The sequence below is a fragment of the Dermacentor silvarum genome, chromosome 6, assembly GCF_013339745.2.
Source record: "Dermacentor silvarum isolate Dsil-2018 chromosome 6, BIME_Dsil_1.4, whole genome shotgun sequence".
NCBI classification, from domain to species: domain Eukaryota; kingdom Metazoa; phylum Arthropoda; class Arachnida; order Ixodida; family Ixodidae; genus Dermacentor; species Dermacentor silvarum.
In genome coordinates, this window is record NC_051159.1 from 182,539,348 (window position 1) to 182,563,169 (window position 23,822).

A 23,822-nucleotide genomic window follows, 5' to 3' on the forward strand; every position below is an offset into this window, starting at 1 on the left:
GTGTACGAAAAATACAAATGGTCGATTTGTGTACATTTGTCAGAATTTATTACTGTCAGTCACGTGCGATGGCCATTCGTCTAGTGTTGCTTTGAAGGTCTTTAGCCTGTTGAAACTGCCGTCTCCACAGCTGTTGTCGTAGTCATCGTAGTCTGTGTCAAACACGGCCCACCCTTGACGCGGATGGTGATATAGTTTGAAGAAAGCTCTTGCCTGGAAATGATAATATAACCCAATTCGAGAGTTCCCATTTTCACCAGTATTACCGCAGAAGGGGGACTATTTATAATATCCCTACGCACTTCTGCGTAAACCAATGTCAGCTCTCCGTATACGTAATTTCCGATGTTGCAGACTCTTTTGTACATTTCATAATTATTTTGTACTTTTTATTCGGCATCCTGTATTTGTCGCTCTGGTACTTTCCGCGCTGTACGTACTCTGCCGACAACAATCTGCACTATAGAGGCATTCATGACGTGTTGTTTGCATAAAAGCTTTAGATTTCTTCCTTTAACAGCTGTATACCATCTGTATGGCGATACAATATATATATATATATATATATATATATATATATATATATATATATATATATATATTTTTTACATTTCCTAGTCCTTTACTTGATCCCTCTTCAGCTTCTTTGTTTCGAAATCTTTGTCAAAGACACCCTGGTGCACTTTCAAATCTTGACTTTGCATTATCTTGCCCCGGCCTTCTATTATTCTTTCTAATGAAGCCCTTCTATCTCATTACGGGGTCAAATAATTACAGTCTGTCCTGTCGCAATGTCAGCGACCTCCCTTTTTCTAATATACCATAATTTTTCGCTTTATTCTTTATTTCTTCTTTCTGTTTGGTCCCTCCCAACGTTCATCACACCCTGCTGCCAGAATGCATGGATTCAAGGAACGCACCATAAAATTTTCGAAATAAAGAAATTGAGTCAACGCTCAACGTGTTGTTGACGAGCGTAGCCACTTACCTTTCTAGTCATGGTTTCTTCATCTTCGTAAGTGTAAGTTAGGTTGTATTCAGTGACAGATTGTTTGATGATTCCCTCGTTCAATATGGAGACGTTTGATCTGCGGCTGCAAAGCTGTACCAGCATGTAAAGAAAAAAAAATGAATGAATGAATGAATGAATGAATGAATGAATGAATGAATGCACGTTCAGCCGGTTTGTGCATCACTTCCAACGGCCGCCACAGAATGTCGAGTCCGTGCTCACACGTGTGGTGTGATTTGCGATTTACGTCGGTATTAGGCGAAGGCGAGGATAAATCGACGTGATATTTTAGATCAGCAAAGAGGAAAACCACTAAAAAGGAGACTAATTGACCGCTGACTAAAACAGTTAAGAATAAAATTAAGTGAACAACATAAAAAAAATTTACCGCCCTTCCACAGCTGTGTGCAAGCGAAGCTTGTGTTGACTCGTTTAATGCTTGTGTTTTAATGTGTATAAGTTTAGCAAAATTCGTCAGCCCTTCAACTCCATGAAGATGGTTAACCGGCGAAGCTGAAGCATGCGGCCCCGATGTTTATCACTGGGATTCATTAAAGTATTTCTCAATTATGAGGCTACACAATCGTTCGGCCGCGACAGAGAGAACGACGTCACTGACGGTGTGCCCACAGTCCGTCGGTGTCGCTTGCGTTCGATGTTTCGAGCTTGCTCGGCGGCGTGGTTAGCAGCATTCGCCCGCCATTGCCGCTAGCGATTCTTCGAAATTAAATTGCTTGAAAATTAAATATGTCCGTTACGTAAGGCAATGAATGGTTCATGTATACCCCCTTGAGCAATGGCTCATACCCCCGTAAACGCGGCCTCCCCATTACGACGACAGAAGTGAAATTATACGCTGCAATGATTAGCGGCAACGCAGCCAGCTGTGAAAGCAGACGACGGCGAACGCGGGAGCAGTGGCACGAGCACGAGCCAGCTGCGGAAGAAAACGACGACGCTCGAGCAGCTCTCAGAACAGCTGGTTGTTTTAGGTTACATCGCCGGCGCTGGCTAGCGTATACAAGCTTCGCTTGAAAAAGCAGTTATCAAAACCTGAGTTAGTCAGATCGGTTTTCTTTTATTGCGATAGCAAGTATATGGACACTTCTACCGGATTTCTGCCCTCGGCGTCGCCGTCGCCGTCGCCGTGAGGTTCCCTGTAGATAAAATCTTCGCCGCGCGCCGTATGCCCGAGCGGAAGCGTGCGGGGACGCGCGCTATCACGGAGAGCCAATGCACTCAATCTCCCACGCGCAAGCAAGCAAGCAAGCAGGAAGCCAGCGCCGGAGGGAGCGGGGAGGGGGGGGGGGGGCGCACTTCTACTCTGCCAACAACCGCGCTCGTCGCTCGTCCGCACCGTCTCTTATCTCCACACGGCTCTGACCTTTATGCGCCGTGCATTCGCCGCTCAGTTTCCGTTGAAGCGATAGACCGCACGTACCTTCGCCCGCTGCGGCGTATGCTTGCTGCCAGCGTTTTGACAGTCGTTGTCTGCAGTCATTCAATATGATCTATTCGTGTTTGTTTGTGCGCGCTCACACCACGCTTGTTCATTCAGTTAGTAATAGTCGGGCCACATTTTCCAACGCACGCTACACATGCAATGCTGCCCGGATCGGCAGTGCAGCGCTACAGGTGTGTCCCTTCGCTCGCGCTGCCCACGGGAAGCGCTTCTCATCAACACCACCGTTTCACACGCGCCTTCTCATGGTCATCGAGTCTCTCTTCATGTCGGTCTACTTACGCCGCAGCACACCTGCTTACTTAATCAGCTCATGTTTACTACAATTCATATTGCTACCAAAGCCGCTCACCTTACTTCGTATGACATTGCTGTGTTGCTATCGCATTCATTGCTGCGCCCTTAGGGCGAAACTGTGACATTTCTTTATATGAGAGTGTAATGGAGGTGAGAAGTAGACTAGAGACAAATAATTACATGTTATTTATAGAGAAGCGCGAGATGGGAAAAGCCATATGACTGAAGGGGCATACGCCCAAGCGCCTTACGCCATCGTCGTCTTCATCAGTCTGTCGGGCACCTGTTTCGACCTCGAACCCAGTCGTTCTATAACAATATTACATTATTGGCAAGCACATTACTATTGTGGAGTCGGAGGTTTCCAAGCAAACATTATCGAGGGGACCCGCTGGCGAACATTGAGTGAGGTATAGGCCCAAAACTGAACGTTCTACGCCTTTTATCAGGCCGAATACAGTCTAGAAGATGGGTGGTCATATCCCGCTACTCCTATAAATACGTTTCTATCGCCATCCTAGCCGCAAAAGTGTTAAATCAACAACACCTACAGGAAACGTAAATAAAGCATAACCTTCTTCTCAAAGGCTTGATTGAAGAACCTTCCATAGGTTCGTATCCTATCTAGGGCCATTTGTTTTTTAATGCGAAGAATTTCTTGGCGAACATTTGCTACTTTGACAGTATCTATCTATCTATCTATCTATCTATCTATCTATCTATCTATCTATCTATCTATCTATCTATCTATCTATCTATCTATCTATCTATCTATCTATCTATCTATCTATCTATCCGCCTACGTCTTTGTGCTCTCATGGTCGTTTCATTAACTTGGTATGTGTCAAAATTGGCATACTATGACAAGAGTATATGACAAACATAAATGATATGTCATGGCATGCGTGTCATGTAGGTCATGAAACAGCCGCGTACGTCTTGGTGCTCTCATGGTCGTTTCGTTAACTTGGTAGGTACCAAAATTGGCATAGTATGACAGGAGTGTACGACGAAAATAAGTGATAGGTCATGAGATGCGTGTCATGTAGGTCATGAAACAGCCGCCAAAAATGATATTGACCCAGCGAAAATACATTAACACTCAAAAACCACTGAAATGGATTCGCACGTGGGTACTAAGGGAAGGAAACCCTAAAGGATGATCGTAGAAGTCATAGTCATGAGCATGACTCAGCAAAAATGACAATGGCTCAGCGAAAAGAGATTAACACCCAAAGCCACTGAAATGGGTTCTGACGTGGGTACTAAGTGAAGGAAACACTAAAGGATGATGGTAGACGTCATAGTCATGACCATGACTGAGCAAAAATGATAAGGATTCAGCGAAAATGATTAACACCCAAAAACCACTGGTATTTATTTATTTATTCAAAATACCCCCAAAGGCCCTCATTATGAGGGTATTACATGGGGGGTATTACATGGGGGGTATTATTACATGGGGGGTATATTACATGGGGGACGGGGGCACTAAATGAAGGAAACACTAAAGGATGATGGTAGAAGTCATAATCATGGGCATAACTGAGCAAAAATGACAATGACTCAGTGAAAAAATATTAATAATCAAAAACCATTGAAATAGGTTCGGACGTGGTAAGTGAAGGAAACACTAAAGGGTGCTGGTAGAAGTCATAGTCATGACCATGACTGAGCAAAATTGACAATGACTCACCGAAAAAATATTAACACTCAAATGCCACTGAAATGGGTTGGGACGTGGGTACTAAGTGAAGTAAACACTAAAGGATGACGGTAGAAGTCATAGTCATGAGCATGACTTAGCAAAAATGAGAATGACAGCGAAAAAAGATTAATTCTCAAAAACCATTGAAATAGGCTCGGATGTGAGGACTAAGTGAAGGAAACAATAAAGGATGATGGCAGAAGTCATAATAATGGGCATGACTGAGTAAAAATGACAATGACTCCGTGAAAAAAAGATTAATACTCAAAAAACCATTTAAATAGGTTCGGACGTGGGTACTAAATGAAGGAAACACTAAATGATTGTGGTAGAAGTCATAGTCATGACCATAAATCAGCAAAAATGAGAATGACTCAGAAAAAAAGTTGTCGCAGTTTCACCTGAAAGGCGAAGCATCAATTGCGATAGCAAATTTGTAGAGAGCTATACGGAGTAATGATATTAGCTTTATCAGCTGTATAAACTTGGACATGCAGCAGCACCAGCAACACGCAGAACTGTTGTCGACGCCGTCGGCGTTTTGCCCGCGTTCGCTCAAAATGCGTGCGGCGTTGGTGACTGTTGCCGGAGCCTCTGATATAAATAGGCACTTGGTGCCGCAGCTAAACGTCGCCTCCCTTCCCTCCCCCCTCCCCCTCTCCCACGGCCTCTCGCGCGTCGGGAGAAGGCGCGTTTGCTCTACATATATGGTGATTGTAAAGGAGGAAAGAGACGCTTACTTCTGCAGCCCTTAAGCGAACACGGCGCAGAACGCGCGTTTGTTCTCCGCCGTGCGTTCACCCCCCGTGAAAGCGCGCGCCCCTCGCGCCCTTTCACTCGCACATACAGCGTTCGGCGCACGTTAGCGTAAGAAATTCAAAGATTCGGCAGCGACGATTTCATCTCCATTGACGTCATACGGAACCTCACGGCGACGGCGACGGCTACGGCGACGGCGACGCCGACGGCAGAAATCTGTTTTTGAGTGTCCATATAATTGCTATCGCAATAAAATGTTGCAGTGGCTTAGCTCAGCTATGCCAGGATATACGTAGCGTTAGCAAAGGTTCAGATGATTATTCTTAGCTTTCCTGGTTGTCTAGATTGTCAAGGATCAGCTTGATTGTCATGCTTACTGCTGCTTCAATGACACACACAAACGCCAGTGAGAAGCGCAGCGGTTCCAGCGCAGTGTCAGACGGCGACTGCACAGCGAGCGCGCGCCGGCGCCAGTGCGTCTACCACGGCTACGACGTCACTCCTCTGGAATGCGCAGACCGGCGGCGGTGAGTCGCGCGCGGCGGCGGCGGAGTGCGCGAGAGGTGCCGGCTCCGGTGGCTCCGGTGCGCAAGCCGTGTGACATTACTGATCCTTGCGCATGCGCAGCACGGCTCTTGATGTGCCGCGTGAAACGGGCTTGGCTAGGCCAGCGTAGCTAACGCTACAAAAAGAGATTAACACTATAAAACCAATGGAATGGGTTCGGATGGGGTACCAAGTGAAGGAAAAAAGCTAAATGGTTGATGGTCGAAGTTAAAGTCATGAACATGACTAAGGCTTTCGCCTTAAGGTCTCTTAGGTGTAGCTAAAGGGCCCCACTCCTGAGGTGTCATGACATGAATGTCATGACATGCGTGTCATGTAGGTCATGAAAGAGCCGCCTACGTCTTTGTTTGGTAGGCTCCCGCACACTGCTTCACATAACATCGATTCCCAAAGGGCGTGGGATCTACCGGACTTTTTCATCCACTTTGATTTCCATTTATTTATCACTTCTTTATTTCAATTAAGAACTACAAGTAATTTCCCTTATGCTCGCCTTCATGTTGAAGATACTCTGATTATTTTTTGCATTCATTCTAACAACATAATTAGTCCTAATTATATAATGAACTTCTCAAATATTGTAATTAGATGAAGAGTGTCCATGAGAAAATCGTAGAGCAACATGAAAACTCTCTATACAGCTTTCTGTTGCTCAATACGTGCTACATAAAAGTGTTTTTTCGAGCGTGAGAGGAGCCCGCGAATACACGCAAAGTGCCTCGAGCAGCCAATCGTGCGGCAGACAACGTGGTGCTCGTTGTAAAGCAACTAATCACCGTCGGGTTACTTAAATTTGTTAATTATCCATTGTAGAGGCGTTCAGAGTGCAAATGAAAGATAGGAATTCGGCATCTTCAATCCTTTGTTCTATAGGTAATTTCGTTGAAGAAGCGTTCGACAGTATATCGGTGGCACCATTTTAGGTTGAAATTCAGTGACAGAAGCGGCGATTCGGGTGAGTTGGTAGGTTAGAATCAAACAGCGGACAGAGGATGGTCCGATTCTGACGTCTCCTGTTCCCTTGGCGCTGTTTGATTTTGACAAGGGTGGAATTTCCCGCTTTTCACGTCGCGTTCATACCTGAGTGAATTCTCTCCCTGCCAGATAGGTGGCATTCAGGCTCTTGTCCAAGTTATGTTGCTGTTCGAACTCTGCAACCATCAGCGTGAAGGAAGGCATGACGTAGGTCCGCGTAGGGATACTGGCAACGCTCAATTCTTTGGCAGTGAGTTTCTGAAAACCATACAAATAACCAAAATGATATCAGACACGACATTTTTTCGTTTTGCCGACTGGAAGCACTCCTTAATGGTGAGCCTATTCAAACCTGATCAACATTGTGTTAGCTTTCACTAAAATTTCAACAGGTGCGACTGACATCAACAGTTATACACTGTGTAATCGCTGGTCGATTACACAGTGTGTCTTTGAAAAAAGATTGAATTGTTATCGTAGAGTTCGTGCAAAAACCTACGAGAACTGCAGAATACGTGTGGCATTAAAGGGTATCTCTTCAAGAATATTCTCCAAGAAAACGACTTTGTGTTGAAATGTCTCACCAACTTGGATTAGTCATGGTGGCAAAAGTAGACGAGCGCTTTTCCTGCATTCTTCCGGATGCGCAAATTAGTGCCTAATAAAGCTAATAATGCAAGTTCGGTCACTTAAAGAGGTGCGGGGAAGTCCAGTCAGCACCTCGCATGGTGAAGCGTTTACAAGCGACTCCCTTCCTGTAGGAAAGGAATGTGGCCCGGTTTTCCCCTTGCGGTGCCGGCCGCCGGTTCGTGCCCCACACCGGCGCGCAATTTGTCAGTTCCTCGATCCTCCCCAAATCGGCATATGTGTATCGCAAGCGCTCTGTCGGGCGTTCACAAATAACAGCTGAATTGCCGCAAGTGGATTCATTCCTGATTCCTTAAATTGTTCACGGTCGTGATATTGCTGTGTTATCGGAAGCTGAGAGACTGGGTGGTGTATGCTATCACTTTTATTTTTCATATGACCTATACTAGTCCAAAGGCAACTTATGTTTCCCTCCGATTCGTTTCCCCTGCCGCTACCCACTATAACGGTGATTCTCGCGTCAACTACGGCACGACCAGCCACGAACGAAATGGACGCGCATTGTCCATTTTCCTTCCCCAACGCATCCCTGGGCTACGGAAACAACGTCCAGTGGATTGATTGCTTTAGCCCCATTAGTATTTTCAAGTATTAGGGGCGAAGCTCCTTAGGGTCGAGCCTTGTCCCTCGTCGCGCCGTCGTAGCCACGCTAGTACTCGTCGCTCCCGCTAGAGGCGCAGCTGTATGCTCTTTCTTAAAGCTTTACTCTTTCTCGTTCCCGACGCGCTCTCTCTCTCGTCCGTAGCTAGGGGCGCTGCGGTGCACAAGGGCTATACAAGCGCTGTATATACTGAATCACAAGAATCATACATCACAAGCATCATACTCGTATATAGCAATGAAGCACAGTAATCATATATATATATATATGCACGCCACGCTCCGTCTTCCGGAAGCCGGCTTCCGGTCTGGTTGCGGAAGCCGGAACCGGAAGCCAGCTTCCGGCTTCCGGAGAACGCTTCCGGCGTTTTGCCCGAATGATCCCCCGGCCGCGTAATTCATATTCCAGGGCAGCTGGGCTCTCGGACTGTGGCACCGCCGCACGGGAGAACGTGAACCGCGGCGGCGCCTCGGATCTGTTTGTGCCCCGGTGGCCGCGCTGCCAGGCGCTGACGCGAAGCGGCGGTCGTTCATCACCTGACTTGTAGGCACAACTGTGGCTGCTGTTAAGGGTTCGATGCTATTCCTAAATAAACGCATCACTGTTTTGATGATCCAAATATAATCTCACTATCAGGGAGGTAGCAGTCTACCTGACTGGAGCAGTATTTATTTATTTGGGGTGTTGCTACGCTGCGCTCCGCAACACCCCAACGACCGCCGCTTCGCATCGGCGCCCGGCACCATGGCTTCTGCCATGGCACCGGGGTTGAACCGACCGCGCTGGCAAACAGAGAGGAAAAAAAAAGAAAAGCGTGGTATTAAGAAGAGAAATTACAGCGAAGACGGGAATCGAACACGCGTACGCCTGGTCTCAAAGCGAGCGTCGTAACCACTAGGCCACACAAGCACGCTTGCGGAGTATGCATTCATGTGGCCCATATGATTGCTACCCAACAGATCCGAGGCGCCGCCGTAGTTCACGTTCTCCCGTGCGGCGTTGCCACAGTCCGAGGGCCCAGCTGCCCTGGAAAATGAATTGCGCCCCCCGGCGGGTGCTTCGCCCACTCATCATCATCCACTTCGTGGATATGCGGTGTTTTTTTTAAGTATTCCAAGTTTTATATCGCCTTTCTATACCTTTCAACCATGCAAAATTTGTAATACTATCCGTATCGCCACTTCATTTTGTTTTCGTTTTGTTTGTACGTTTGCAGTCGAACCTTGACATAACGAAGTTGTACTTGCAGAGCAAAACTTCGTTAAATCACGAATTTCGTTAATTCGAGGTTTCAAAGTTTCCACATTAAAAACAACACCACAAATTCTTGGTGGATAGTACCTTGTAAGTAAGCACTAATAAACAAATAGCAAGAAGGTCGGGCCCGGTTATGAGCGCAAGCGCCAGCGGTGCAGATCGTGCCGAGAGCAATGCATCGATGTGGCTCACGGCGTCCGAGATATGTATTGTTGCGTCGCGCGGCGCCACAGATCTCGGACGTCATAGCTGACCACGCTTAGTGCCCGCAGCGGGCACCCACAAATTAAAAACAAAAGTGCAAAAAGAGACGGATGTTGATCCTGAAAAACAAATTTCAGTTTCGCCCAAAAGGCGAAACATTGATGGCGATAGCGAAGAGACAACCATATGGACTAAGGTTCATTGCTTTATCGTTGTCACGCGCTCTCAGGTAAACATTAACAGATCTCACGCGATAACCCCAAACTTGCAGTCGCAACGCAAGCGAGCGCTTCACACCGTGTCTCGGAAACTTGAGATTATGCGACCGCCAACACTAGACGCGCGAAAACAACAAAATGCGCGTGAAGGCCCCAACCATTTCTGCACCGGCCTTTGCACTTGCCGCGGAGAGATTAACTCCAAAATACGGCGCGTGACGCGCACGCGGACGCGCCCGCTAGGAGGAGAAGGTTCCTGTTCCCGCCCCAATTCTGATGGCCCTGTATTTCATAACATTTCATACAATCTTGTATGTGCAAGTTTCACGTGTTGTGACTGTTGCTATGTTTCAACAATTCTTGTCATCATGAACAGGAGGTACTAATTCAGTTTCTAACTACGCGAACCCCTCTCCTTTTTTTCTATGCCCACACATCTATTGTGACTCTCACTTCTCTACTGACGTAAATAAACTGATTCTAATTCTGAGCACATGATGGCGGCTGTCGCACCATTGTGGCCTTCGGCTACGTTTCATCGTTCGAACTGCGCGCGAAGCTGTACCGCCGTCGCGAAGCCATTCTCATTGTGACCATCACGCTGAGCTTTTATAGTGGCAGAACCTCAAGATCGTGTGGCGCAACCACCTGTAATGCCACCGCATCTCATTGGTCATAGCACAGCTGCTGGTCACGATATGCGTGATGTAGACCAGCACCAGATAGCATCACTGCCGCATTATAGTGATGAGGTGTTTGTCCGCTGTCGTACTGCCTGCGCAAAAACAATTTTTTTTATTGCGATATCAACTATATGAACACTCCAAGCGCATTTCTGCCGTCGGCGTCACAGTGGCCGTCGCTGTCACCGTGAGGTTCCGTATAAAGTCCAACGGCGTTAAAATCGTCGCCGCGCGCCGTACGCTGTGTGTGCGAGTGAACGCGTACGAGGGTGAGCCGGCAATCACGGCTCAATGTAGTGCACACGAGGGAGGAAGGCAGGCCGGAAGCGCGCGGTCTTTTGTCGCGCGCGAGGAATGAGGGCGAGGCGACGGAGAGGGAGGGGTCGGTGCGTTCTGCTCCGTCGGCCGCTGCTCACATCGCGGCCGCGTGGCCGCCATATCTTGAAAGCGATCTGCGACGTGGGTGAAGTGCCCGCCCGCGCGGGCCTCATCTTCAAAGCGATCTGCGATGGGGACAAAGTGCATGCGCCGAGTGCCGGTAGCTTCGTATGCGTTGTGCTTTCGACGTTTAGTTCGCGTTGAAGCGAAACGAGAGACAGCGCGAAGGTCAGTTTGCCCGCTGCTGCTCTCGCGCTTTCTCACTCCGGCGTTTTTACAGCGAGTTTCCGCGGTCATCGAGCGAGATGTGTTCATGTTTACCTGTGCGCGCGTGACACCGTGCTTGTCTATTTGGTTGGTAAGCGAATGTTTACAACTTTATACGGCCCAATTAACTACTATCCTTGCTTTGTATAGCTCTACACTAATTTGCTGTCGCAATCGATGCTTCGCCTTGGCGAAACTGCAACTTTTTTGATCGTCCCGTTTCTTCTGTTAAGTTGTACGCTGACAACTTCTGCTGTTGGCGAAATATCACATGCTAAGCAGATGCTTGAGAGCGGAATGACTTTGATTCTGTGATGTCCTGGTGCACTACATGAAACACAAGCCTTAACTGTGCTATCTGTAACAATATGACGTTTGCAAACCAAAAGCAGCCTTTAAGCTTTTGAGTATGCCATGAGCGGTAGTAAACCTAACTACTTGTATCTGCATACAAGTAGTTAGGTGCCGCCTTTACTAACAACTTGCCTTGGAACGTGTGTGCTGGTAAGCTGGTAACAAAGGCACGCCGCTCTTTAGGCTTTCTTAGATGTAACTTCAATCCAGCGCCTGTTAAGCTTAAAGAAACAATATTTATGTCAAACGCGCGCCTAATAACACAATAAGCAATAATAGGATAAGCTTGGGACCACTTCACAAATTTTAATACCGAGAAGTTAGAACTCATGCATCTAAGAGCAGGTCGTTACTTTTCGAATGATTATGTTTTTGCTAAAATATGTTCCGAAATGCGAAGAAAATTTAGTTGGTTACCCCTCGCTATCAGACGAAAATATTTACGCCTATCTTTATTTCACAAGGCGTTCGTGTCTGTCGAAAACTGGAATTTGCAAAGAATGATAGACTAATAAAACTAGTTATGTGTACCCCATGCAGACCAAGCTCTAAAAGTACACGAGTATGCTTCTGGAGTTAACGCTTTTAAGCATGCATTTCTTTTTTTTTCTTTTTTTTTTACGCAGCACACATGACTATATATAGAACAGTACGCCGCAAGGTGTTGTTTTCGCGCATTTCTCCTCTTTCTGCAAAGCTTCCTGCTATATTATATTATCTCTGGAATGTATCGGCAGTGTGCGGTTGATTGACATTTCCTTTGTTATTCCCGTCTGTTCCTTCTTTCTTTTTTTTAGGTGTTGCTAAACAGAAAAATTTGCCGTAGTTGAACGCGGCTAAACCAAATTTGTCGAGCGATAGCACGGTTTCGCTTGCTTTGGGAAAGGACACAGACGCTGCTCGGCGCCGTCAGCAATTACCGCATCTACTATTGCACCACAAGACAACACACAGATGCTGCTCGACGCGGCAGCAGCAGCGAGTGAATTGACCTTCATGCTGCGTCTCCCTTCAACGCGAACTAAGCGTCGAAAGCACAGCGCATACGGTGGTGGTGGTGGTGAAAATATTTATTTTAATAAAATACAAGAGAGTTGACCCCCGAAGGGGGGACACCCATAGTCCGGGATTCCATTGGAGATGGCCGCCGCTCGGGCACGCGCCATCAGGGCGCGCTGGGCGCACAAGGTAGAGCAGCTGAACATGGTCCCCTCCCAGGCCTCTCGTGTGGGAATGGGGGAAAAAAAAAGGGGGGGGGAGAGGAAAAGAGAAAGAGGGGCGAGCTGCAACCATGTGGTAGGTGTCGGCCAGGACCCCCCAATGGCGACAGTGCCCACTTGTATTAGGCAGAAAATGGCGAGCGAAGGCAGGACACAACAGGGTGTTGGTCTGTAAGTGGCGCAGGGTTCGCTCATCGGCCTTAGACAGACCCCGGACCGGGGCCAGAAAGAGCTGACGACTATTTCGGTAATAGGCCAAGATTTCTCGAAAAGATGTGAGGGACTGGGTTGTAGGATCAGGCGAGGGTGGAGAAGGGGTAATGGCCCGGGGAAAGAGCGCGCGGGCGGCCGCATCGGCGGCCTCGTTACCAGGAAGACCTTCGTGACACGGGGACCAGACAAGTAGGACGGCGTGAGGCACGAAACGCCAAGAGGCGGCCCGGAGTAGGCAAGCCGCGAGGGGCGAGACGGAACCGGCAAGGTATCGGGAGCAAGCAGAGCGCGAGTCCGAGATGATGGCCCTTGCGTTGGGGTGGGAGGCAGCCAAGGCAATGGCCACCTCCTCCGACTGAGTTGAAGTAGAGGCCCGAAAGGAGAGGCCATCAATCGTGTTTCCCTCGTGGATCACGGCAGCCGAAAAGTAGCCAGAGGGGGAAGGACCCGCGACATCCACATAGAAGACACCGCGGCGAGATCCGTGTTGGGATGTAAGGGCACGGGCACGAGCGGCCCGACGACCAGGGTGGGAGAGGGTATCCATATTACGAGGGAGAGGGGCAACCCAGAGTTTCTGGAGCCAAGAGTCGGGAATCTGATCGGGGAATAGGAATAGATTGAAGAGCAAGGCGCCTCCTGAGCTACCAGCACTCGGCGCACCTTTGTCCACATCGCAGATCGCTTTCAAGATATGGGCGCCCCCGCGGCGTACGCAGCAGCCGTCGGTAGTGGCAGGCTAAGTCCCAGTTTGACCTTGGCTGAGCTCGAAGGTCAGATTTACGGAACCAGTCGTTTACTGGGTTTAAAATTAAATTATGGGGTTTTACGTGCCAAAACCACGATCTGATTATGAGGCACGCCGTAGTGAGGGACTCCGGAAATTTGGAATACCTGGGGTTCTTTAACGTGCACCTAAACCTAGGTACAGGGGTGTTTTCGTATTTCGCCCCCATCGAAATGCGGCCGCCGTGGCCAGGATTCGATCCCGCGACCTCGTGCTCAGCAGCCCAACACCATAGCCACTGAGCAACCAGGGCGGTTGTTTTCTGGGTTTGTACCTGGATTAGTAGAGGTATCGCTCTAAAATTAAGTATAGTATTTGTCTGTTTGCACTGCTTTATACTTCGAAAGAAATGTTACAATTTTGTTTTCCCGCCAACAATAATGCGTCAAGGGCACCGTAAATAAATAAATAAATAAATAAATAAATAAATAAATAAATAAATAAATAAATAAATAAATAAATAAATAAATAAATAAATAAAATGCTAGAGACCACTGAATAAGTCGCTTCCGAGAACAGATGTCAGTGAAAGTTTCGCCCTGAATTTAGGAGTTGCGAAGTTGTTTAATTAAACTTGAATAATTATGCAATGTCACAGCACAAGGGATTATGACACTGACTTGCTCCATGTTGAGAACAACATGCTGTCGGTCATGCTTTCGTAGTGCACCTGCGTACCTTTAAGACATCGACGAAAGTGTCGGGACACCCTGGAAACGCGGATATATATAGCATGAACGTGAGAGACAGTGACTTCCGTTCATGTCTGTATTTGAATAGAGTATGATAGGGAGTCATTGAGGCTTGGCGGTCTTCATCAGCTGCAAGAGCCCGGCTTGAACTTAAGCAAAGGCCACATTTCACATTTTCATCTGGCGCTGCATTTCAGAGTAGCGGTGGTAAAACTGCTTCAACAACATTTTGTCATGAAATTCAAGGTTGCTACCGCTACACACTCAGAAGTGATGATAATGGATGAAGAGCTGCTGACGACTTGAATACCTTTGCATACTAGAATTCGTGGTTTTCTTGAAGTGTATTTCGCGCATGTCTACGTACGAGAGATGGCTCGTTCGACTTGGCGGAGACGTCATTCCAGTACTGCCAGACAGTGCCTATGATGGGGTAACTTCCCATTTCCCAGTCTTGGATGTGCGTGTGAACGACGAAGATCGTGATTGGGAGATGACTGAAAGTGAGCAAAGAAGAAATTGAATGGCTTTGGTTATTCGCGGCAAACAAGCGTACACGCTGCGGTATTTCTGCCTGCCTTCTCAGCCTCGTCAAAAAAGACAGAATAATGGAGGAGGGGCGGCACAATACAGGCTGTAAGATCAATGAAAAGATCTTTGTTGTTTGTACTTCACGTTCAGCGACGCAGGATTATGCCTCTAGTGTGCCGATGGTATACCTTGCCTTCAGCGCAGACAGTCACTGACCAATATCCTCAACTCGATCCTTAATTAAGCCACACCTGCAGAGTTTATACTGTTGGTAGTTCTGCGCCCATTGCGTTATGAACAATGAAAGTGCATTAGTTACATCATTTTGAGTGTTTCAGCGACCGCCTATCACCTGTCCTACAAACAAGCCGCCTCGGCCAGACGGGCGTTCGTCCCATGTGCGAGCTGCGAGAAGAACGCGCAGGGCCTCCTTGTCAAGATAGAGCGCTTTGTAATTCTTATCTGGTATCTTTTTCATTTAAAGTGACAACCCTATTATAACGATGCATACCAAATAAATTTCTAAGGGCTCCGTGACATCAAATAGCTTTTTACTTGTCCAGTGACCCCAGTACTATAGCTGTAATAACATGCTGCCGACAGGCCAAAGGTTCGTCGAACTGCACAAAGGTGGTTTAAATGGCTTTTTAATATACCCTTTCTGCATCCCATATTTATTCGAAAGTTGTCGCAAACTTCCCTGTTGCTGGGCAACTACCAAAACTAATCACCGCTATACGCACGAACCTTGCTTTCAATAAATATTTGGCAGATTTCCCGGAAATAAAATGACGAGATATCACGTCACATCAGATTATACCAGCTATCTGCTTGAACTGATGCTTTTCGCAAGCCTTGCATGGAGTGGGGAGAATATATCTTCCACTTCAACGGGAGATAAGCCCGCTCGACATCACATTTTACAGGGCAGGAATGTACGCGTACTGATACAAGGGTACAGACTTCGTGATACTAACACTCAAACAGTATCCTAGCATTGATCGAAATTTCTTTTGACCTGAATAATAACTTTTATTTAATATGTAACAACTTAAGTTGTGGAAGAAATGGTGATGTTTTACTGATTTAATTAATTATGAGTTATTTCCCTAGCAGTGGATGGCCATGTGCCTTCTGTACGGCACAAGAGAAGCAACTCCTTGGCTGGCCCATGCAGGCTATCGCCACTAAAATGGCATCGCTATGCAGCGCTTGAGCGTTACGACACGCGAAAACGGAACAATGCACGGCTCCTTACAGTGATATGCTTACTTGGCCAATGCCGTCATAGCCGAGGAGTGCTGACTGCTGTCGATCAGGCTCCCGTAGGAACGGAACTTGATGCCCAGCACGAGGTCGAGGCTCGCTCGCACATCTTCGTTTGTCTCGCGTGCGAACTGCTCTTGCAGCTGCTTCAGAATCTGCGCCACACAGGTGGCTGTTTGTTTATTTTCGTCGCACCAGGAAATTTTACGCGTACGTTTCGAAAGGCGTGCTTGTCCTGCCCGCTCATACGTTCAGGTATACGTGTCGCAACAAAGAACGTGTTTTCCAGGGTTTGTTGAGCACCACATAACAGCCTCGCGAATGCTATGCAGTTTGTACCAGCGCGTTTCACAAAAGGAAGCATATCCATCTGTCGCAGGCTACGTAACTACTTGTATGGGAACTGTGATTTGTTTAGAAGCCTTGCAGCCCGGTCTACTGGAGAGAAAACTCAGATAACAAAGGTGGCGCCTATTAGTGAAAGAAAGTAACGTTATCATTTCCTCTATTAGCTGACTTGCTCATGTCCTCTCGGCCATGTAAGCTTATAGCAGTCAATATTCCCTAAATTGTCGGGTACGTACTGCATTAATTAACCCGCATATTCAGCCTTTTTGCCGTATGGTCCCGGAGGAGTATATGGGACTTGCATATTGCCGGCAACCCTGTGCTTCCGTTAGGCGACCGGATATCCGGCCGCCATTGTGGGGGATAAACTCTGGCAGTGTCTGTAGCAACCGGCCCCCTACACGGTCCATTTGTATGTTTTGTGCTGTCTGCGCCACGTTCCTGCACTGATATTTCACATGCCGACCTACTACTGCGGGCCGCCATGCAAGACGTGTCTAAATTAAAATACATTCTGGGGTTTTACCTGTCAAAACCACGATCGGATTAGGAGGCACACCGTAGCGAGGGACTCGGGATTTGTTCTTACCACCTGGGGTTCTTTAACGTGCACCCAATGCACGGTACACGGCCGTGCATTTCGACCCCATGGAAATGCAGCCGCCACGGCCGGAATTTGATCCCACACTCTCGGGCTTAGCAGCACAATGCAAAGGCCGTTAAGCCATCGCCTAAAGTGCATGATAAACGCGTAACATAAACACGCACCTTCCACAAGGATGGCACGAACACAACGTCAATTGCCTTGTGTGAGATCAGGGTTTATTTATTTATATTTATTTATACAAAATACCCCTAAAGGCCCTCGCAACTGAGGGTATTACATAGGGGAGGGGGGGGGGCACAAATACAACAACAAAGAGAACACATGTGAAACTATACTAACAAGTTAGAATTTCGTTATACAGTCATAACACTATGCAACACTATACAGATTGATAACAGCTATACAACCTGCAGGGACGTTTTGCTGGGATTATGCAAGGGGTCTATTCGGCACTGATGCACATACTGCCTTTACACAAACATAAGACTTGTTTTATTGCGATAGCAATTATATGGACACTTCAACCGGATTTCTGCCGTCGGCGTCGCCGTCGCCGTGAGGTTCCGTATAGATGAAATCTTCGCCGCGCGCCGTATGCCCGAGCGGAAGCATGCGGGGACGCGCGCTATCACGGAGAGAGAACGCACTCAATCTCCCACGCGCAAGCAAGGACGCGGGAAGCCGGCGCCGGAGGGAGCGAGGGGGGGGGGGGGCGCACTTCTACTCTGCCAACAACCACGCTCGTCGCTCGCCCGCACCGTCTCTTATCTCCACACAGCTCTCACCTTTGTATGCGCTGTGAATTCGCTGCTCAGTTTCCGTTGAAGCGATAGACCGCACGTACCTTCGCCCGCTGCGGCGTACGCGCTTGCTGCCAGCGTTTTGACAGTCGTCTGCAGTCAGTGTGATCTATACATGTTTGTTTGTGCGCGCTCACACCACGCTTGTTCATTCAGTTAGTAATAGTCGGGCCACATTTTCCAACGCACGCTACACATGCAATGCTGCTCGGATCGGCAGTGCAGCGCTACAGCTGTGCCCCTTCGCACGCGCTGCCCACGGGAAGCGCTTCTCATCAACGCCACCGTTTCACACGCGCCTTCTCGTGGTCATAGAGTCTCTCTTCATGTCGGTCTACTTACGCCGCAGCACACCTGCTTACTTAATCAGCTCATGTTTACTACAATTCATATTCCTACCAAAGCCGCTCACCTTACTTCGTATGACATTGCTGTGTTGCTATCGCATTCATTGCTTCGCCCTTAGGGCGACACTGTGACACTTTTTAATACAATGATCGCCTGACCTCGCGTGATATTCTGAACAGGGGCTCATATGTCGGAGTTAAGACCATGCCAAGGGCTGCATGTAAATGTCGCATCCTATAGTGTATCGGCTCACCTTTAGTATCCCCAGCTTTCCGTGAATGTCCTCTAGAAGTTGCGCCACTGTCGCGTCAGCCTTGAGCACGCCGTAGTGCATGACTTTGCCGCGAAAAAGCTCCCGCAATTTCTTTTCACCGACGGGCGTCGTCATAGTTGCGAAAAACCTATCAGCTTGTCTGCATTAGCGACAAAAGACAAGAATGGCCGACCGTAAGTGCTAAATGCTGAAATAAATAAATAAATAAATAAATAAATAAATAAATAAATAAATAAATAAATAATAAATAAATAAATAAATAAATAAATAAATAAATAAATAAATAAATAAATAAATAAATAAATAAATAAATAAATAAATAAATAAATAAATAGGAAGCTTATACACCCGACCACTTTCAAATTACTACTGCTTATTGCCACACGTATATTAAGCTATTTTGAGTGTTCATTTATACATATTAAACTTGAGTCTACCCCAGCCGCATGTTTTTATTTTATTGTGATAGCAATTATATGTACACTCCAAGCGGATTTTTGCCGTCAGCGTCGCCGTAGCCGTGAGTTTCCGTATAAAGTCGTATAAAGTCCAAGGGCGATAAAATCGTCACCGCCCGCCGTATGCTGTATGTGCGAGTGAAAGCGCGCGAGGGACGCGCGCTTTCATGGAGAGCGAACGCACGGCGGAGAGCAAACGCGACGTCTTTCTTCGTGGGAAAGGCCGTGTGGAGGGAGGGGAGGCGACGTTTAGCTGCGGCACCAAGTGCGTATCTTGCGACCGGGCGCAAGGGGAACTGGCGACTCAATCTCCCACGTAAAAGGACAAAAGCGGAAAGGCAGTGCGGAAGGGAGAGGGTGCGGCGTCTACTACTCTGCCAGCAACTGCGTACTTGTAATTTACGCGGCTGAGGGCTGTCACGAGCACCGTATCTTTAAAGCGATCTCCACACGGCTCTGACCTTTGTATGCACTGTGCTTTCGCCGCTCAGTTTCCGTTGAAGCGATAAACCGCACGAACCTTCGCTCACTGCTTCCACCGCGCTTGCTCACGCCAGCGTTTTGACAGTGGTTGTCTGCGGTCACCGAGTGTGATCTATTCATATCTGCTTGTGGGCGCTGACACCATGCTCGTTAATTCAGTTAATAAGCGAATGTGTCCAAGTTTATGCAGCCGATAAACCTACTTTCATTACTCCGTATATCTCTCTACTAATTTGCTATCGCAATTCATGCTTCGCCTTTCGGGCGAAACTGCGACATTTTTTTCTCAGCCTACCTTTCGACCCCTCTTCTTCTTTTTCTTTTTCAGTCCGCACATTCCTCGTTACGTTTAGCACTTTCCAACGATTTCAACGATTCCAACGGCAACCTAATTGCAGTTTGTATTGCCGAATGACATGCGCCAAGTGGCTTTTTTTTTTCTCTCAACATCCGTTGCTGTTTTCCTTGTCTTCAGCACAAGGCCGCTTTGTGAATCAAAGATGGATAGAGCAAGCCGCCGCGAATTTAGGCATGGACACTTAAGTCCTTTCGTCCATACAACTCATTGTACCTGTTGTAAATCCTATACAAAATTACTACTGCAGAGATTCGATACCAATTGGTCCGAATGCGACAGCACTGCCACACCAATTCAGGCTGATTATCCTTCAGAATCATTTCAAAATTCCTTCGGGGAAGAAGAAGGGGGGCAAGGAGATGGCTTATTTGTGATCCATTTCATAATTGTAAAGATAGCTTTCCTGCGAGGCAGTTTTCCAAACTAATGGCGGCGTAGTACTTTTAGCAAACGCCGTGTACAAGCACAGTTTGCTTCTATTATAACGTGGAAAATGTTGACGTTGCTTATCTACCACTGCATTTTGAGAACTTACAGGAGGATGCTTCTTGCACAGAGCATTGTAAAGACGCCGTTTGCAACCTTTCTCACCTGGGTTAACTACAGAAACTTCGACTAGAAGTCCTTTCGAGCCACCTTGTCTTCTAGACGCTGCTCTGGCGGCGCGTGAAATAGGTGCTCACCCGTAGTCGACGGAAAGACCGTATCCGGTCTTGGCGGCTGCCCTGGCGGCCCTCTGGAAGGCTTCCCAGCTCGGTTGATCGCGGCTGCCGCGAACGGCCATCTCGCGCCATACGACGTCCGTGTAGAAGAGCCGGTCGCAAATCCCGTCCGGAGGCAGCATCTTCTCCGAGGTGGCACGGACGCCTGATGTGCACACAAGGCGGCTGGGAGCGCCAGGATCTGCGTCCGCGTAAGCTGTAAAGTAATTTACACCCTTATTCACTATTAAGGGTGTAAGTGATCTTTACAGTGTGCTTCTCATGGATGTCTGAACAGAAACGCAAGGGCAGTTGTTTGTACAGGTGGTCTCAGCGAAGATCAAAACCAATATGTGGCCTGCTTTATAACTGCATGATTCCGTAAGAAAATTCAGCGCGTTAGCGACGCGTCTCGGAGAGGGCAGGAGCAGTGGTTGTCTTGTTTATTCTCTTTGTATCGTCTTGCCCTGACTTTTGCAGCATATTTAGAGATCCTAGTAACCCAACCCAATCGCTAATGTGAAAATTTCCAGCATTCGTGCATAAAAATAAAAGCAAGTCGTAACAAATGCGGCCGTGAAGCAAGGAACGCGAGCGATCACACGAGGGTACGTAAACTATTAAAAGCTCGCGGAAAAGCCACAATTGAAAGTCCGCATATGCTGACGCTGAACGAAAGCTTATCCTGACAACCAAGGCGACGGTACAACGACTTGTCTGTCGCGCATGAGCCGTCAGGTAACGCCAGCAGGCAAAGCGCACTAACGGGCACCGAGTCAACCGAGACGTTCGAAACATTAAAAAGAAAAAAAAAAACAAATGCTAGAGTTTTACATGTCAAAAACACAATCTAATTATGAGACACACCTTTGTGGAGGACTCTGGATTAATTTAGGTTGCCTGGGGATTCTTGACATGCACGTAAATCTACGTCTAAATCTAAATCTAATCTAAATCTAAGGCTTGACGGCTCGCCATGTGCTGTCAAGTCCTCTGTCAAAATCGAATTTCAAGAAACGTTTCCCCAAAATCATAGAAAGTTATTTTTGTCCCTGCAATAAAACTCCCCATCCACTTAATCGACCCTGTTTGGAGTGTTTCATCGAGTCTTCTAAATGTGTCGCTAGCAATCGCGACAATTCTATAGGACTCGCCACGAGCATCGCGTACAATCGGACAACTAAGCCTTCCTTTCTAGAAGTGTACACAACAATCGTGACGTCAGAAAAAATGATAATCGGAAAAGCCGCAGTCAAGAAAGACGTTTTTCGCGTGCAGGGCTAACTTGCACCTTACCACCAAATTCTGCGTAGACTCCGTCATGTTCTGCGGCGGGTGAAGCATTTTCCGTCTCATTTGAAGCTGCTCCCCCTGGCTTGGGAGAGGACAACATTCCCACTTTCACGTTGACGCCGTGGCGCGCTGACGCCTCTTCCACCAAACTGGGCCACTCCTTAGTCATCTCGGAGGACGCCGACTCATCGTGCGCTTTGACTGTTTCTCCACCATTGGCTACCGCAGCGGCTACTTGAAAATGGGGTTGCGAGAGAATGACAACCGTCAACAGCGAATGGAATGGCACTTGATATTGCAACTCCGAGAAAACGCTAAGCTCGTCAAGCTTAACAGAGCAAGATAAAATCGAAATACAGGAGAATGCTCCAGTCCTAATTTACAGAATTCTTTTGCACATTTGAAATGGCGAAGTGTTTGCCTGTAACTGATTCCTGCTTCATCAATTCACGCTATTTGACACCTGGGCACTGAAAGCTTTACGCACAAGTTGGGCTTCTTTAGCACATCGTCCTACTGTTCAAGTCAGTCATAAGAACGCAATTTTCTTGTTTCAAACGCGACAGTTATCCTTCGAATGGGTTCAACGGTTATCAATAAATCTGTTTCCGCGAACTTGAAATTGAATCGCAATTATGCCCGACGGACCACTTCCTCTTTAGAAAGGAACGACTGGCGCAGGTACGGACAGACATGTTATTGTTTCTTTGTGAAAAATAAACAAATCTCCATTTGTGAAAAAAAAAGTAAGAAAACCATTTCGGTCTTTCTTAATGTGCCCTTTCGCGTATGTCTCGCACTACAGCGTCTAACCTCACTGACAAACTTTCCTCCGTGCTCAGGTGACAAGTTCCCAGTAATTTACCCCTGTACCGCCTCAGCAAAAATTTCACCTACTTTCTAGAACGTTGACAGACTGCCTTGCCGCAATTACCTCCGCTTTGTCCGGGATGCGAGAAATGTTCTACTCCAGTTGAAACTCCACCCGCTGGCTCAGCGCTGGACGGATTCTCTTGATTTTCACCTCGACTTTGCCCAGGTAGCGATGGATGCGTCACTTCTGCTGCAGTGCTCTAGAAGTATACAGTGCCGGAAACACACGTTAGAAACTAATGCTTCGGAAGCGACTAATGGGCGTAGTTGTGACACAGTGGGTGGGGCGCCCGCTCTTCTGCAGCAAGTGCATGGTTCTATCTCTACTTCCCGCCTGTTCAGTGGGCGCAAGCAACTCCCCGGCCAGGCCAGAGGGTCTCATCTTGGAAGAGGCTCTGTGCAAATAGCTGAGTGCTTGTGTGCAAAAAATAAAAATAAAAATAAAAAAGAAACTAAAGAAAGAGAGAGAGAGAGAGAGAGAGATAGACGCTGCACCCGCAACGGCAATTTCCCATATGGAATCGGCGACATTTAGCTGGTGGTGCCTTAAGAATGGAGATGCCCGTTTCTCAAGTGGTCAAATCCTCGAATGGTCCAACACCGGTCTAGGAGCGTGTTTGTTTGTGCCTATTGTACCTATTTTACAAGCAAGTCCCTGGCAGGATCTCTATTCTGCCTGCCGAAGCCATGGTGGGTGCTTTGCTTATGCGGCTAACTGCATGCTTGCAAAACTGCGTTCAAAGACCAACACTACTACGGATGAAAACAACAATATTTTAGACTAGCACCTCCCACACATCAAGCCGGTGCCTTGGCCAGTGGCCGCCATGGCTGTGGTGTCGTATCCAGCCACCAGGTCAGAGAGTATGGCAGCGCCACAGTCAATATTTTGCGAGTGATCTCCAAGTTTGGAAACAGAAAGCGACGCTCGAAGCTTTTGCTTTAATTACTCCCTCAATATGCAAGTTGTCAAATGCAGTTTCCTGTTGTCACGACTCAGTTTTGGCGCTAGTAAGGCTAATTGGAGCAATATCGTGACAGGGCGTCAAATAGATAAAAGAGGGACAGTATTTATATACAGGGATTGTTGGCAGAGATGGCCAAGATGGCTGAACACGCACAGCGTTTCCCGGCGATTGTCGTCTTCTTCCTTAATGCAAGGAGGCGGCCCGTAACAATA

The 23,822-nt window shown here is 47.5% G+C and overlaps 2 protein-coding genes across 2 annotated transcripts; both read right to left on the reverse strand.

Annotated features, from left to right (window-relative positions):
• Positions 1-33: 33 nt before the first annotated feature.
• LOC125946369 (uncharacterized) lies at positions 34-18,590 on the reverse strand. The gene is made up of 6 exons (XM_049669207.1): positions 18,456-18,590; positions 16,106-16,254; positions 14,670-14,799; positions 6,886-7,038; positions 989-1,102; positions 34-213 (listed from the first exon to the last, which is right to left on the reverse strand). The coding sequence occupies exons 1-6, from the start codon at positions 18,588-18,590 to the stop codon at positions 40-42; spliced, it is 855 nt and encodes a 284-aa protein (XP_049525164.1). The 3' UTR covers positions 34-39.
• Positions 18,591-20,336: 1,746 nt separating this feature from the next.
• LOC125946462 (uncharacterized) lies at positions 20,337-22,201 on the reverse strand. The gene is made up of 2 exons (XM_049669921.1): positions 21,773-22,201; positions 20,337-20,693 (listed from the first exon to the last, which is right to left on the reverse strand). The coding sequence occupies exons 1-2, from the start codon at positions 21,936-21,938 to the stop codon at positions 20,455-20,457; spliced, it is 405 nt and encodes a 134-aa protein (XP_049525878.1). The 5' UTR covers positions 21,939-22,201; the 3' UTR covers positions 20,337-20,454.
• Positions 22,202-23,822: the final 1,621 nt, after the last annotated feature.